General features: G+C 48.4%; 1 protein-coding gene across 1 annotated transcript; it reads right to left on the reverse strand.

Annotated features, from left to right (window-relative positions):
- Positions 1 to 1,174: 1,174 nt before the first annotated feature.
- Positions 1,175 to 12,966, reverse strand: SFXN2 (sideroflexin 2). Its single transcript, XM_078871528.1, has 13 exons — positions 12,925 to 12,966; positions 12,254 to 12,332; positions 10,878 to 11,048; positions 8,700 to 8,870; positions 7,869 to 7,967; positions 6,663 to 6,738; positions 6,478 to 6,563; positions 5,167 to 5,227; positions 4,552 to 4,618; positions 3,173 to 3,222; positions 2,821 to 2,870; positions 2,336 to 2,383; positions 1,175 to 1,847 (listed from the first exon to the last, which is right to left on the reverse strand). The coding sequence occupies exons 3-13, from the start codon at positions 11,042 to 11,044 to the stop codon at positions 1,748 to 1,750; spliced, it is 975 nt and encodes a 324-aa protein (XP_078727654.1). The 5' UTR covers positions 11,045 to 11,048; positions 12,254 to 12,332; positions 12,925 to 12,966; the 3' UTR covers positions 1,175 to 1,747.
- Between the last annotated feature and the right edge of the window lie 1,822 nt (positions 12,967 to 14,788).

A 14,788-nucleotide genomic window follows, 5' to 3' on the forward strand; every position in this document is an offset into this window, starting at 1 on the left:
GAGAGCTACAGCTGCCCCTGCCTTGAGATGCTGGCCTTGATAAGCCTCATACAAGGAGTTGGCAGCAATGGCAGCCCCACCGCCACCAGCGGTGATAGCAGGAGCAGCAATGTGATTGCCCCACGGGGAGCGGCAGCATCTGACTGCTCGCCGTGGCCTTCGGGCTGCTGTATTCCGAACAGAGGCGCCGCAGCCTACCACCCTCACCACCACCCTCGCCACCACCCTCGCCACCACCCTCGCCACCACCCTCGCCACCACCCTCGCCACCACCCTCGCCACCAACCGTACGGACCGATCACGCCCGGATCGGGGTCAGCAGTAGGCCCACTTGTGGCTTGTGTGGTGATCACTGGAAGCACCGCTCAGTGTTGGCGATCTGCTGGTTCCTTGCAGAGACACCAGGGGGTGCTGAAGGAATAGCTCCCACAGGCACGCCACAGATCCCTCGTGTAGCCTCCTGTCACAGACTGCGATCCATCCGGTCGCTGACGCCACTATATTTGGAGTTTGTGTGTTCTCCTCTTGGCTGTGTGGTATGATCCCCAGGTCCTCCGGTTTTTCTCTCCACATTTAGAATCATCATCACGTGTTTTTTTTGTATTTGTCTGCTATAAATGTCCACGTGAAACACTTTGTTGAGCTATCATTTGTGATAGCCAGCTCGCTTCTGAAACAGAGCTACGTAGCTCAGTGGGCCTTACTTGGTAAAGAAAAATGGTTGATCGTTTTAGTCAGACCACACGCCCGTCTACTGTACGTCGCCTTCGTTTATGTTGCACATTTTAGAGAGGTTAGGTGTTTATGTTGAGTTACTGTGATGTCGATGTCTACGCACCACCCTCATGTTAATTTTAGGCTGAGGTGATCTACGGGAGTGCCACGGCACGCACACAGCGCTTCATGAACGTGTGTTTTAGAGCGTGTGGCTGCGGTTTTCATTCTAGATTTGAAGCTTTTGTGACTGCAAGGATTCATACTCTTAGGTTTTTTCGGTAAAGTCACGTAGGTAAAAGATAAAATTAAAATTAATAAAAGTAATAATAGAAATAAAATAAAATTATTTGTATTACTTTTATTAAAAATAAAAATTAATAAAAGTAATAATAGAAATAAAATAATTTTATTTTGATTACTTTTATTAATTTTATTTTTTACCTACGTGACTTTACCGGAAAAAACCTAAGAGTATGCGGCTTTCATGTTCGACGTGACGACGAGCCTCACCGGTTGAAATAAAAAAAACGCTACAGATGCATAAAAAAAGAAAGGGAGAGAGAGGGAGGGGGGAGAGAGGGGGGGGGGGCGCCGGGGCCTAGCGGCCGCGGGGGGAGAGGAGCTGCAGGAGGCACGGAATCCCTGGTTGTCTGCAATGTGTACCCTGAGCTAAGTGGCACCATCATATCCAATAATGTGGATACTTGTAAGTCTCCTCTAAAAACACATCTTCTTACGTACATTTATTCTATTTAGCTTATCATTCTCTCTTGGCCTTTGCTTAACCCTCATTTTACAGGGCGCCTTCAGACATCAGTGGAAGGCGCCTTACAAATAAATGTGAATTATTATTATCGGAAGAGCTTCCCAGACCGCCGCAGTGCGCCACGCGTTGACCCTCTTCGTTCGACGGCGAGCCAAAGAGTTTGCGTGATGGTAGGTGAAGGGGTGGCCTCACGGCTGCTTGAACGGCGTCGCGACGGAATCCATGTTTAGGCTGCCCCCTGCGCACGGTGGCAGCAGCAGCAGCTCACAGCCCCTTGTTGAAGAAGACCCTCGTCACAGCGTCGCCGTGTCTGTCGACGATCGACTTCCGCAACTCGGGCTCCAGGCGGCTCACCTCCATGGAGCTGTGCGGGACAGCACCAACACCACTCAGCGCCAACACACAGCCATCGATGCTGTAACAGGGATTTTATTCTTCTTGGTTCTTTCGGTAAAGTCACGTAGAAGGGAAGTAATAAAATAATAAAAATAAAACAATAAAATAATTCTCACGACGTTTCGGCCACAACGCAAGCAGCCGTCCTCGGGTGAAGAACAGGTCTGTCGGGAAGACAGCGTCAGACGATCAGACGCTGTCTTCCCGACGCTCAGACGCTGTCTTCCCGACAAACCTGTTCTTCACCTGAGGACAGCTGCTTGCGTTGTGGCCGAAACGTCGTGAGAATTATTTTATAATGTTTTATTTTTATTATTTTATTATTTCCCTTCTACGTGACTTTACCGAAAGAACCAAGAAGATGAATCCCTGCAGTCACGAAAGCTTTAAATAGGGATTTTATTTTTACTACGTGGGGTGCGTGTTATAACGGGGTGTGCAGCATCCCCTGCATACCAGGTTTGAGGGTAGAGTGCACATCCAGCTGGCACCATGAAAGTCAAACTGTAAACAAATGTTCCCAAACATTGGTCACTTTTTTTTGTATATATAACGTAAAGAGTGTGCCACTTTCAAACAAAAAGAACATCATTATCATACTCTTTGGTTCTTTCGGTAAAGTCACGTAGGTATAAAATAAAAGTAATTAAATTAAACATCATTATCTTAAAAGCATATTAAGAATGAAATAGGGATTTCTTGCTCACCACTGAGCCAGTGATGGAAAATCCACATTCCTATGGAGGGTCTATACATATGACAATCCACTGTTAGTTTCCTCACAAAGTTGTACTCAATTTATCGACCCCCGGAGGGATGCTAGGAACGGACGACGTTACGATTGGGAGTCACTTGCTCTACCGCTGAGGCACTTGACCGGAGCGTGATCGGAATATAATAATTATAATTCAGTTATTGCATTCAAATGAACGCCAACTCACAAGCATCCGAGGAGGACGAGCTGTATCGGGCCAAGCAGAATCCGCCTCCGCTGCTGGGTGTGAAATGAAAAGTGTAAAATATCAAAGGGCAGAGAGGAAAAAGAGTTTAAGCAGACGCACACGAACGGCTTGACAAACACAAGGCCCCGCCAAAGATCACAGACATTTGTTAAATCAATCCGACATGAATTGTAAACAAAAGTATGTTTTTAGCCGTCATTGAATAATACATTTCCTTTATGAATACAAAACACATTGCTTAATAGTAACCTAATTAAAACAATAAGTTGACTTATAGATAATTAGTGTCCACGTACAACTACAGATAAAAAGCGTTTTACAAAATACAAACCTGCATAAATGCGTATCTTTCCAACCTCTGCATGATGATTGGCAGGATAACTAAGAACGGATAAAATACAATAAATTACTTATTTGCATACACGAACACACGAACTGGCAGCATACAAGAGGAGTGTATTTAGGCGACAGTCAACATCCGCTCTTGGTCTCTACTTAAAAGAACAACGCCATGTATCAAGCTCGGTTCTGAATGTCACCTCTACGTCGCTCCATAAAAATAAACTGAACAGTGGACATCTCGAGATGGATGCACAGACAGGTGGATGCGGAGACAAATTGATAACGCGACAGACACTCAAACACAATGATTGTCACACCAATGAACTTTACAGACTAAAAAAGTACCGTAACAGTTCCTGCTCGATTTACCTATGGACAGGTTACCTGCGTTGCTTCATAAACGCTGTTGCGAAAAAATACACAAAATGTTTATCTTTTATGTGCGCACGGGATAAATCAGCAGCTGCTCCTCAATCGTCTAAGGGGCTGTCCATAAATGACGTCACGCGATTTTGGACGATTTTTGACCCCCCCCCCCCTCGTCACACGGCGTCACAAAAAGTCAAACCCCCCCCCTCAAATATGACGTCACAAAGCTCTGCCCACCCCCCCAAAAATAAAACACGCTTCAAATCGCTTTAAACTATTGTCATTGTAGTGTGTATTTAATGTGCCGCTGCACTCTGATGTTGTAGGAGAAAACACCTCCACCCCCTGTTTTACATAAGTAAGCAATCCAATCGATCTTGAGCCAAATGCACACGTACCTCGTGTTGCTGTTGCACCCAGACCACCCCTCGCACCCCCTCCCCCAATTTAATCACCCCAGATAATCGAGAGTTATCCGTTACGTTATTAGCAAAATGCAACCAACATGGAGTAAAAAAAAAACCCCAAAAGACGTAAAAAACCGACAAGATAAAAACGAGCATCATTTTCAGGTACAGTCTGTTCTCCTATAATGCGGTAGTTATGGAAAAAATCGCGTTAAAATAAATGATATACAATATATAGGGGTGAAGCACAGTCCGCGACAATGCGCGAGATGCGTACGCAGGCTCAACAAAGACGGAGGCGCGCGAGTAGCATCGAGAAGCATCCAGCAGCATCCCTCTGCCCTGTGTGACGCTACGCCGAGGCAGCCCTACGAAGCAGTTGCGTTCACCCAACCGCGTTACATCCAATTCTCGTCTGCGTCATGAACAAAAATGTGCTCCCTCATACATTCATCGCGTTGTATACCCAAAAAAAAAACCACGTTGTAGGAGAACGGGACTGTGAAGCCAACGCTCCGTGCGGGTGCTTTGCGCGACAGCGATGTTGGAAGAGGCAGTACGAGCTGCTCGTTAACCACGCGAGGACACTCACTCATGCCGGGCGCGGCGATGGTGATTCGCGAGACCACCACCTGCGCGATTCCCTTCACGGCCGCCTTCTGTCTCACGACGTCACGGAGAATGGAGGGGGGGGGAGGGGGGTTTGCGGGACACACACAGTGACATGAGTGTCGGTGTCTGACAACTGTGTCTGACTACTCAACATGAGTGTCGGTGTCTGACAACGCGACGGACTCAACAGCTACGCTCATTTGTGTCCCTAGCATTGAGCCTCGTTGTTGCCAATAGCTGTACGTTGCCCTCCATAAACTTTTCAAACTATTTTGTATTGTTTTACCAGGTAAGGCCCACTGAGCTATATAGTTATTGGGATTGAGAGGCTGTCTTCCAGCAGTGGCTTGACAAAGAAGTGTTCAAACCATCATGTTGTATGAATTATAAATAATTATTCTTACACGCAAGATTCGAAGCATGCATCGAGAGCATAAGAATGTATTTTAGTCGATGCATCATTACACGCTTGGTACGTACATTTGTACTTTAGTGTCAGACACAAACTAGAGAAAGGCCATGAAGGATGGTTAATAGTGTGTTCAATACTTAACACACAGCCTGGGGCTGGTTGTTGATTCTCGCTCTCACTCACCCTGGAATGTCCAAGTTCATTTCCGTTCTCATCAGTCACGACGATTCCTTTAATGATCTCTCTGAAAGACGAACACAAGAAGCACCACGCGCATGACACGGCTAGAAACCACGGGGGGGGGGGTAATTTCCCAGTTCGCTTGCTTTGCTGCTAAAACCCACTTGCGATGGAGTGGAAAAACAACCATGCGCGGGAGGAGGTGGTGTTATTTATATTTTAGTTTTTTGGCCTATTCCCCAACTTTATTCGGCCGGAGTAGAATTGGTTTCATGTCACGAGAAAAAAAAAATCCGTTCGGAAATCTCGCAGAGCGATGCAAACCCAAGTGTCTACGAACTGCTGCAAAAATAACTTTTCACGGAACTTTAGAAAAATATTTGATGTGCGACAGTCAAACCGACATTGATATTATTAGAGCTGTAATTTACCAAATTAAGTGTAAAACCACATTTTTCCATTCTAGATTTGAAGCTTTCGTGGCTGCAAGGATTCATACTCTTAGTTCTTTCGGTAAAGTCACGTAGGTAAAAAATGAAATTAAAATTAATAAAAATAAAATAAAAATCACGACGTTTCGGAGGCAACACAAGTCTCCGTCATCAGGTGGGACCGTCACAGCCAGATTTGCTGCTCACTTGATGCAGCAAATCTGGCTGTGACGGTCCCACCTGATGACGGAGACTTGTGTTGCCTCCGAAACGTCGTGATTTTTATTTTATTTTTATTAATTTTAATTTCATTTTCCACATTTTTCCAATATTATTTTTCTGCAGCCATCGGTCTGCCTGCATACCCGGTTTAATCGTGAACCCTCAACGCTGCCGTCTCAGCGCTGTAAGCTGGCAGACCGCCTTGAAGCGGAGTTATTGAATCTTTTCCCATTCCGATGACGTACGTCCACTTCACCAGATTTCTCCTTCCGATTTCGTTCCGATGACGTACGTGTACGTACACGTACGTCATCGGAAAGGAACCAGGAGAAAAACGAAAATAAAATAACTCAATTGGTACCGAGGCTCCCACAAGGCCATGCGGGAGGGTGTGTGGCACAGTTTGGCACCAAGTATCATAGGTGCGGTCGTGTCGCTACAGTTCACTGCGGTGAGTACAATGTCTTTTAAAAACAACGGCGCTATCCATCTAAATAAAATTAACACTCAACCGTTCCGACATTCAGCGGATAACACCCACCCTGCAACTTGCAGACTTCTAGCAACAGGAAAGGGTTAATGGGCATCAAGACGCACATCGCTGCCAAATATAAAACTGGACAACCCCCCATTGAGAGTAATTATACGCAGTCGCACTTACTGTTGCCGCATCATGGGTATATTCACGCAGTTGGCAGCTGCCACAGCCACAAAAGGGACCCAGCGGGCCACCAGTGGTGGCGCATTCTGTGAAAGACGCCAACGAGCACAGTGTGATTCTAATATCATTCGAATTACAAACTCCTAGAATCCTTTTCAGCCAATCTCTGCCGGTCACTCACGTACCTTGGTGCAGAGGTTGAGCCCCACAGCTGTGACAAGAGCAGCGCTTGTGGCAGTCACATAAGCCATGCCTATCTGCCTGTGCACACGCAACATGATGAAGACAAAGGCATCCCGGCTTAACCAGACCCATGAACCAGACCCATAAACCAGACTCATTAACCAGACCAATCAACCAAACCAATTAACCAGACTCATTAACCAGGGATGATTAGCCATGGCATTGCAGGCCAATGCAATAACCGTGCCAACACCCAGCACCACCATGCTCATAGATAATGCATAATGTACATAACTGTGACCGAGTGATGAATTAAATTATAATGAGCTTCCAGAAGGGCTCGAAAGCTGATCATTTCCACGAATAATGTACGGCCGAATATCTTATACTTGTGTGATGCTACAATCAAAAGAAAGAGTGAAAATCTCACTACCAGTTACCAGTACGATAACATTAAAAAAATCTGCTAGGCTTACCGATATACACATTGAACTCTCATCCAGATTGGTATAACGTATTAAACAGATTGCGTAAAAAACTGGGTGTTTGCTTTGCGGTTGGAATGTAACACTTTTGGGGAACACGCAAGCTTTAAAAATCGTGCCCCCATCACCACCTCTGTTAACGCACGGTGATCGCTGCTCTTGGGAGAGAACGTGAATGACAAAGTTGGGCATCGCGCTTACCATATTTTATCTCCGGTTCTGTTTGGTTCCATTATTCCCCCCCACCCACCCCTCCCACATTTCCCATCTTCTTCCCGTTCCCCTGAAGTACGCCGCTCGCGATCGTGGCGGTAGGGCAGCGAGCCCGGGCGCCCTCGTTCGTTCCCCGACTTTGAGGGTGCATTTGTTTGTTACCTCCGGTTAGCACAGGCGTCAGCAGCATGCGGCTCTTTCAAGATTGCTTCGTGACGTTATTTATTAATGAACGTCTTATACTCGCAAGCATTGTGGCTTTTTAAAATATTGGGGGGTGAGGGGGGGGGGTTCCGAATTCGGAAAAATTGGCTCTTCTTGTTATTATTGTTGCCGACCCCTGGATTAGCAGCTCCAATTAGCACAGCTGACCACGTACGGTGCAAAAGAAGTCCAACATACATATATACATATGGTACACGTTACCTGCTGTTCCGCCCCCCATTTTTTATGTTTATATATAATGTAAATATATAAAAAATAACTAAAACATGTGCGCTCCAGACTTACGTGGACGTGATGGGCGAGGCAGCATTGCGGTTCGTGTAGTTGACCAAAGCATTGAAGGATTGGTTGATCCACTGCCACAAGACCACGGCTGGTATGGACCTGACAAAGTAAAGTACATTAGGGCTGAATACTTTTTTAAATGTACGCTTTTCACGAATCTTTCCACATTTTAACCCGATCGTGCGATCGGCATCATGTCGAGCAACCCTCTTTTGTTTGAGAACGGCCGCTGGAAACGAACGTTACTCTTCAGGTGACCTGTTCATCGTATGACAACAAAAACCGATGTTTCAATCAGAGATGGAATTTAGCCACGTGATGTGGAACACCAAACTTTAACGTGACGGGGGCTGGGGAGGGGGCTGGGGAGAGGGGTGGGGGGGCTGGGGAGAGGGGTGGGGGGGGGTGGGGAGGGGGGTGGGGAGGAGGTAGGGGAGGGGCTGGGGAGGGGGCTGGAGAGGGGGGTGGGGGGGGTGGGGAGGGTGCTGGGGAGGAGGTAGGGGAGGGGCTGGGGAGGGGCTGGGGAGGGGGTAGGGAGGGGGGAGGGGGCTGGGGAGGGGGGTGGGGAGGCTGGGGAGGGTGGGGAGGGGGGTGGGGAGGGTGGAGAAGGGGGTGGGGAGGGGGCTGGGGAGGGGGTGGGGAGGGGGGAGGGGGGTGGGGAGGGGGCTGGGGAGGGGGTAGGGGAGGGGCTGTGGAGGGGCTGGGGAGGGGCTGGGGAGGGGGCTGGGGAGGGGCTGGGGAGGGGCTGAGGAGGAGGCTTGGGTGGGGGGGGAAATTGTCGGCTGGCAGGCGGAACTGTCCGTCCGCCCGGGGAGGGCTCCATGGTGGCACCTGTAAAACTGCAGCATGCCGGCGGTAATGACGAGGCCACCGGGGACCTGGAAGGACATGCGGCCGATGATGTTGTTGCGGTCGCCCGTGTCCGGGTGGAAGGCCGAGTCGTAGAGCTTCTTTGCGTAGTGCAGCTGCTCCACGGTGGTGCCCGGAGGGGTGGATCCAGCCCTGCGCAGCAAACCCCAACAATTGTGCCGCCATCATCGTCGTCGTCACAATCCATGGGCAAGAGAGCCCGTAGGCATCTGATGCACGTTTAGTCATTTTTTTCCTCCCACTTTCCTCTCTGTCTCGTGCAAATATATGCGAGTGGGGCCATACATTTCATCTTTCTGGTACCAATCTCTTATATAATCGTTAAGGGGCCGTCCATAAATGACGTCACGCGATTTTGGACGATTTTTGACCCCCCCTTCCCCCTTCGTCACACGGCGTCACAAAAAGTCAGACCTCCCCCTCTCAAATATGACTTCACAAAGCTCTGCCCCCCCCCAAAACAAATAAAACATGCTTCAAATCGCTTTAAACTATTGTCATTGTAGTGCGTATTTAATGTGGCGCTGCACTGATGTAGGAGAAAACATGTATTAAAAAGTCTATTTAATTAAGTAGAACGTGTTGTCTATATTGATTTAAAGTTGCGCATTTTGATGTGATTATCACATTTCTCAACCCCCCCCCACCCATCGTCACACATCGTCACAAATGTCTGACCTCCGCTACGTGTGTGACGTCATTTATGGATGGCCCCTAAGCCATTCTCTGTTAGGCATTCCTCTTTTTCTGGTTCCTTCCATTTTTTCCTGAACACACTTTTAATATTCCTGCAGTTGTCCATCCTACACGTGTGTCCAAATAGTGCCAGTTTCCCTCTCACCACTGCCTGCATCATCGACTCTGCTTCTGTGGGCAACCTTTTCCTTCGGTTGGTACATTTGTAGACCACCCACTACATTGACTGCAATATTCCCTCATTATTCACGAACTTGCTATTCGCGATTTTGGCTATCCACGAATGTAATGTAATACAACACAGAGGGTCGGTCAACACACAATTAACGCACGTGTGTTGACCGACCCTCTGTGTTGTATTACATTACATTTCGATATTTTACTAGGTTATTTAATTTTAGTGTGTCCTCCTGATTTTCAGGCTTGCTTGCCGTGCCATCGCATTCGCAGCACCACGTCTGTTGACCACTCATTGATATGCTAATTTTTTCTCTAACCCTCCTCCCTCTCTGCCTCCGCCCCCCCCCCTCTGTCTATTTAAGGCCACCACACAGAGACGATCACCCCTCTCTGTTACCTGTGTTGCTCTCGCTATGTATCTTGGTGATATCTGTCTGCTAATATGTCTGTCTATAGTTTTCTGGTTAGATTTTATGTCGCTATTTCATTATACCTGATGACGATTGCTTGTGTTGCAATCGAAACGTCGTATTCTATTATTTAATTTAATATTTTATCTTTAGACGTGACTTAACCGAAATAAACAAATAATATATAATACCATTTTCTATTGCACCGTAAGTAACATGGCAAGCCATTGAATAGGGAGAAATGGCGGAGAAACATCACTTTGACTCAAAGCCTCTAACAAAGTCCTCCCACCAATCTCAAAACACTCGCTTAAGCGCTCAACACTCTTAACAACTGTCTGGTACGGAGTCATCGCTTCCACATTAATTCAATCACCCGCGTTGGGTAGAAAGTAAGAGGGTCATTATAACACCACCAGGAACACCCTGTGTATTACTCGCACGTACAGTCCGCGTTCCCTTATAACGCCACGTGTTTTCACAATGCCAATTGGCTATAACGCGATCACGTCTGCCTTGGCGTAGCATCATCACACGAGGTACTGGGATGCTGCTGGATTCCTCAAGATGCTGCCCACGCACCTCGGTCTTTGTTCGGCCTGCGTACGCATCTCACGTGTCATCGCGGACTGCTCTTCACCCTACATTATTAATTTTGACGCAGATTCCCCCACAACACGGTGGTCTCCATGAAAGCAACTACCGCTTTACCGGAGAACAGACTGCACAACAGCCGTGTCCATCCACCGCTGGATGAAGGCCTCCCTGTATCGACGTTTCCACCGCTGTCGTACGTGGGTCTGTAGTCCTCCGGGCCTCTCTCTCTCTCTCTCCGGGGGGGCGAGCGTCTAACCTGCACAGCATCACGAGCTCCTTGGCTCGCTCCAGCTCGTGGTTGGAGAGCAGCGCGGTGCGCGGGTCGGTGATGTTGAAGAAGTGCTTGAGGCGTCCCACGAAGGTCGTCTGGTCCCATCGCGGCGCGTCCACGTTGAAGGATGTCATCTTGTTCTGCGACGCCATTGATCTGTGGACACGGGCAGGAGCGAGGGTTTTAAATTGGGCTGTCCCCTTTCCTCTCAACTAATGCCTGCTTCCTCTTCCTCCCTCGGACACCTTCCCAACCACTGTCCGTGGATGTGACGGCTAGGGGATCTTATGCAATTTTGCTAAGGGGTGCTCATAAACAACCCTTACACGTGCACGTGTGTTGAACTTATGTTGCACCGTGCATAGCCCTACCGTGCTAATCGGAGGTGCGGAGGAAGGGCAATAAACTAAACACAAAAAGCAGTTCTCAAGAAACTAGTTTTCAATCTAGATGGTTTAAAAGCGCAAAGCTCCGGTGACTTCCCATAATATCGGAAGAACGTTCCAGACGGCCGCAGAAGCGCATCTGAAAGCGCAAAAAGCAAAGTTCTGGGTTTAATTGAAGTAAGTTTAACACGTAGGCTTTCGCGACCAATATTATTCATTTCTAATGCTGGCACATCGCCCGATGAAGCTGGTTGTAATCACCAGCGAAACGTCGTACTCAAATTGTACATGTTGTGGGTTTACTCTCCAACACATTGGCGTGCTGAAGTAGTAGCTAATTAGCGCGTTTTGGTGACGTGACAAATCTTATTACTTGGCTGTGTCGGGTTGGTGGCGGGTGAACGACACTTGATTCGTAAAATACACACACCACGTGTCTCCAAGTGTATCCGTTTGTCTTCCCAGTCTCACACCTGTCAACCCATCATACCTGTCAACCCATCATACCTGTCAACCCATCATACCTGTCAACCCCTTATCAGTGCCTACCTTAAAACAGACCCTATTGGCCACCCCGTGCACGTATAAATCCAAAAGTTAACAATACAAAGTGCTATCACAAGAGAGAAACACAAAACAGCGTTTTGCCCGTACTGCAACGGCTATACGGCGTATAGACTTGAAAAACTTAATGTCCCTCTATAAGAATACGGGTAAACCGTGTGGGTTGACAGTTGTCTTCTGCACAACAACCGCACTATTTACTGCTGACAGCTACGAGTGGACAGTACTACTGCCACCACCACCACCACACTCTTTCACAATCATGTCTCCAGCAACAAACCCACGACCAATCTTCAAAATCCACTCCGTCCACACAGCACTGCTGATATCGGTTCTCATCCACTCGTATCAACATACCACGCGCTGCATTGCATCAGCTCTCACATCACACAATGAAGTCAACCCACTTACCAGGTCTCCCCCCCTAGTGGCTCTTGTCGTGCCAGCTGGCCTAGCGAGGCAAGGCAGTCAGCAACTGGCCCGGGAAATGCTGCAACACACACACAAACAGCGGCTCACACACACACAGGCTCCCACACACACACTGGCTCCCACACACACACACAATGACTTCCACACACACAGACACCGGCTACCACACACACACACAGCGACTTCCACACACACAAACACCGGCTACCACACACAACGACTTCCACACACAAACACTGGCTCACACACACACACTGGCTCTCACACACACACAGACAGTGGCTCCCACACACACACAAACACTGGCTCTCACACACACACACAAACAGCGGCTCACACACACACACACTGGCTCTCACACACGCTCAGACAGGGGCTCTCTCACACACAGCGACTTCCACACAAACACTGGCTCCTACACACACAGAGACAGGGGCTCCCACACACAAACAGCGGCTCTCACACACACAGAGACAGGGGCTCCCACACACAAACACTGGCTCCCACACGCACAGAAACAGGGGCTCCCACACACAAACAGCGGCTCTCTCACACACAGACAGACAGCGGCTCTCTCACACACACAGACAGTTGATCACACACACACACCAGCTCCAACACAGACACGGATTCGCACACACCAAGCGCACCAGGCCTCCTCCACTGCACGCGGACACGTGGCGTGCGCTTCTCCTCCTCCACGTGGTGCTTCGGTTCAGCCCACAGTGGGCGGAGGATCTGTCACCCACGTGGGTCTGGTTGGGTGAGTGTCGAGTGTGAGTGGGATGTTGGGGGTGGGTGTTAGGGTGTACATGTCAGTGGTTCTTATAACCTTTGCCGTAGCCTTGCAAACACGTTTTGTTCTCAGTCGTAAAAAAAAGATTAATGTGAATAAATGCATAGGGTTTGGTGAAACAAAGTAAGGGGCCGTCCATAAATGACGTCACGCGATTTTTGACGATTTTTTTACCCCCCCCCCCCATCGTCACATGGCGTCACAAAAAGCCAGACCCCCCCCTCAAATATGACGTCACAAAGCTCTGCCCCCCCCAAAAAAAATAAAACATGCTTCAAATCGCTTTAAACTATTGTCATTGTAGTGCGTATTTAATGTGGCGCTGCACTCTGATGTTGTTGGAGAAAACATTTATTAAAACGTCTATTTAATTAAGTAGAACGTGCAATCTATATTTATTTAAAGTTGCGCATTTTGATGTGACGTCACATTTCTCAAACCCCCCCCCCCCCCCATCGTCGCTAATTGTCACAAATGTCTGACCCCCCCTAGGTGCGTGACGTCATTTATGGACGGCCCCTTACGTGCCAGTGCTTGATTTGTGTTTCGATTATTTAAGTCCTCAAGACATCTGGGTAAGCCTCGCACCCCAAGAAGGGGCATCCCGCACCCCAGGTTAAGGACCACTGGTTCACGGATTATGGACGATTCACGCTCACGGCCAACACCAGTGATAATTAATCGAACCGGTGCTGGGCCTCCCCTAGGTCGACTCAGCCTCAAATGAGTACCTGGTACGGTGTGTAAAAAAAGGCATCGCCACCGGAGAGACAAAGGTGGCCGGTGGTGTTTGCTGACCACCCACCCCCTCGTGTACCGTTCCGGGCTTCATCGGTGCTTGCTAACAGCGATTGCCCCTACAGTCTGTGAAAGACGGTCTTTGTGCATGGTATAGTGGGGGTGTGCGTTGTGGGTGAGGTTTGTATTGTGAGTGGGTGTGTATATTGTGAGTGGGTGTGTATATTGTGGCTGGGTGTCCAGGAGTGTATGTATCTGTGCATGATGTAGAGGGTGTGTGTGTGTATTGTAGCTGATGGTTTCAGAGGGCTACGTATAAGTTTTGCAAGTGGTGGGTGAAGCTGCTGCGATGGACGAACGAGTGGCTGTGGGAGGCGCACGTCGCGAATGCAATGGGCTGGTGTTGCTGCTGCAGCGTTCGTGTCTGGTGGCATGGGTGTTGGGGAGGGGGAGTTGTCCGTGGGTCTCCAATGAGCTGCCTGGAATGAGGGCACCTCCTCTGTGTGTGAATGATGACACGGAGGCTCTTTTGGGGTTTTTGGCAAAGCCAGTTGATGGTCGAGTGCAAGCAAATGAATGATTCCAGATTTGAAGTTTTCGTGACTGCAAGGATACATACTCTTTGGTCGATTAAAAAAATGAAAATAACTCAATTAAATCACGACGTTTCGGAGGCAACACGAGCTTCCGTCATCAGGTGGAACAGCCACAGCAAAAAAATTACCATCCCCTCCCAGCCCCACCCATTTTTGGATGCACGACGGACGGAGACAATAATCCCCTGTGGGCTGGTGGAACCAGGTGGTTCCTACCAGTAAAATTAAACTAAATTTCATTTTAGCAGGTAAGGCCCACTGAGTTATATAACTCTTTTTCATAAACGACGTGGCCACAAATGACATCTCAACTAAGTTCGCTTATTACGTGGAGATTGACAGCTGCCAAATACTCCACAAACGCAAGTTTCTAAAAGTGGAGGG

This window comes from Lampetra fluviatilis, chromosome 32, assembly GCF_964198595.1.
Source record: "Lampetra fluviatilis chromosome 32, kcLamFluv1.1, whole genome shotgun sequence".
NCBI lineage: Eukaryota > Metazoa > Chordata > Hyperoartia > Petromyzontiformes > Petromyzontidae > Lampetra > Lampetra fluviatilis.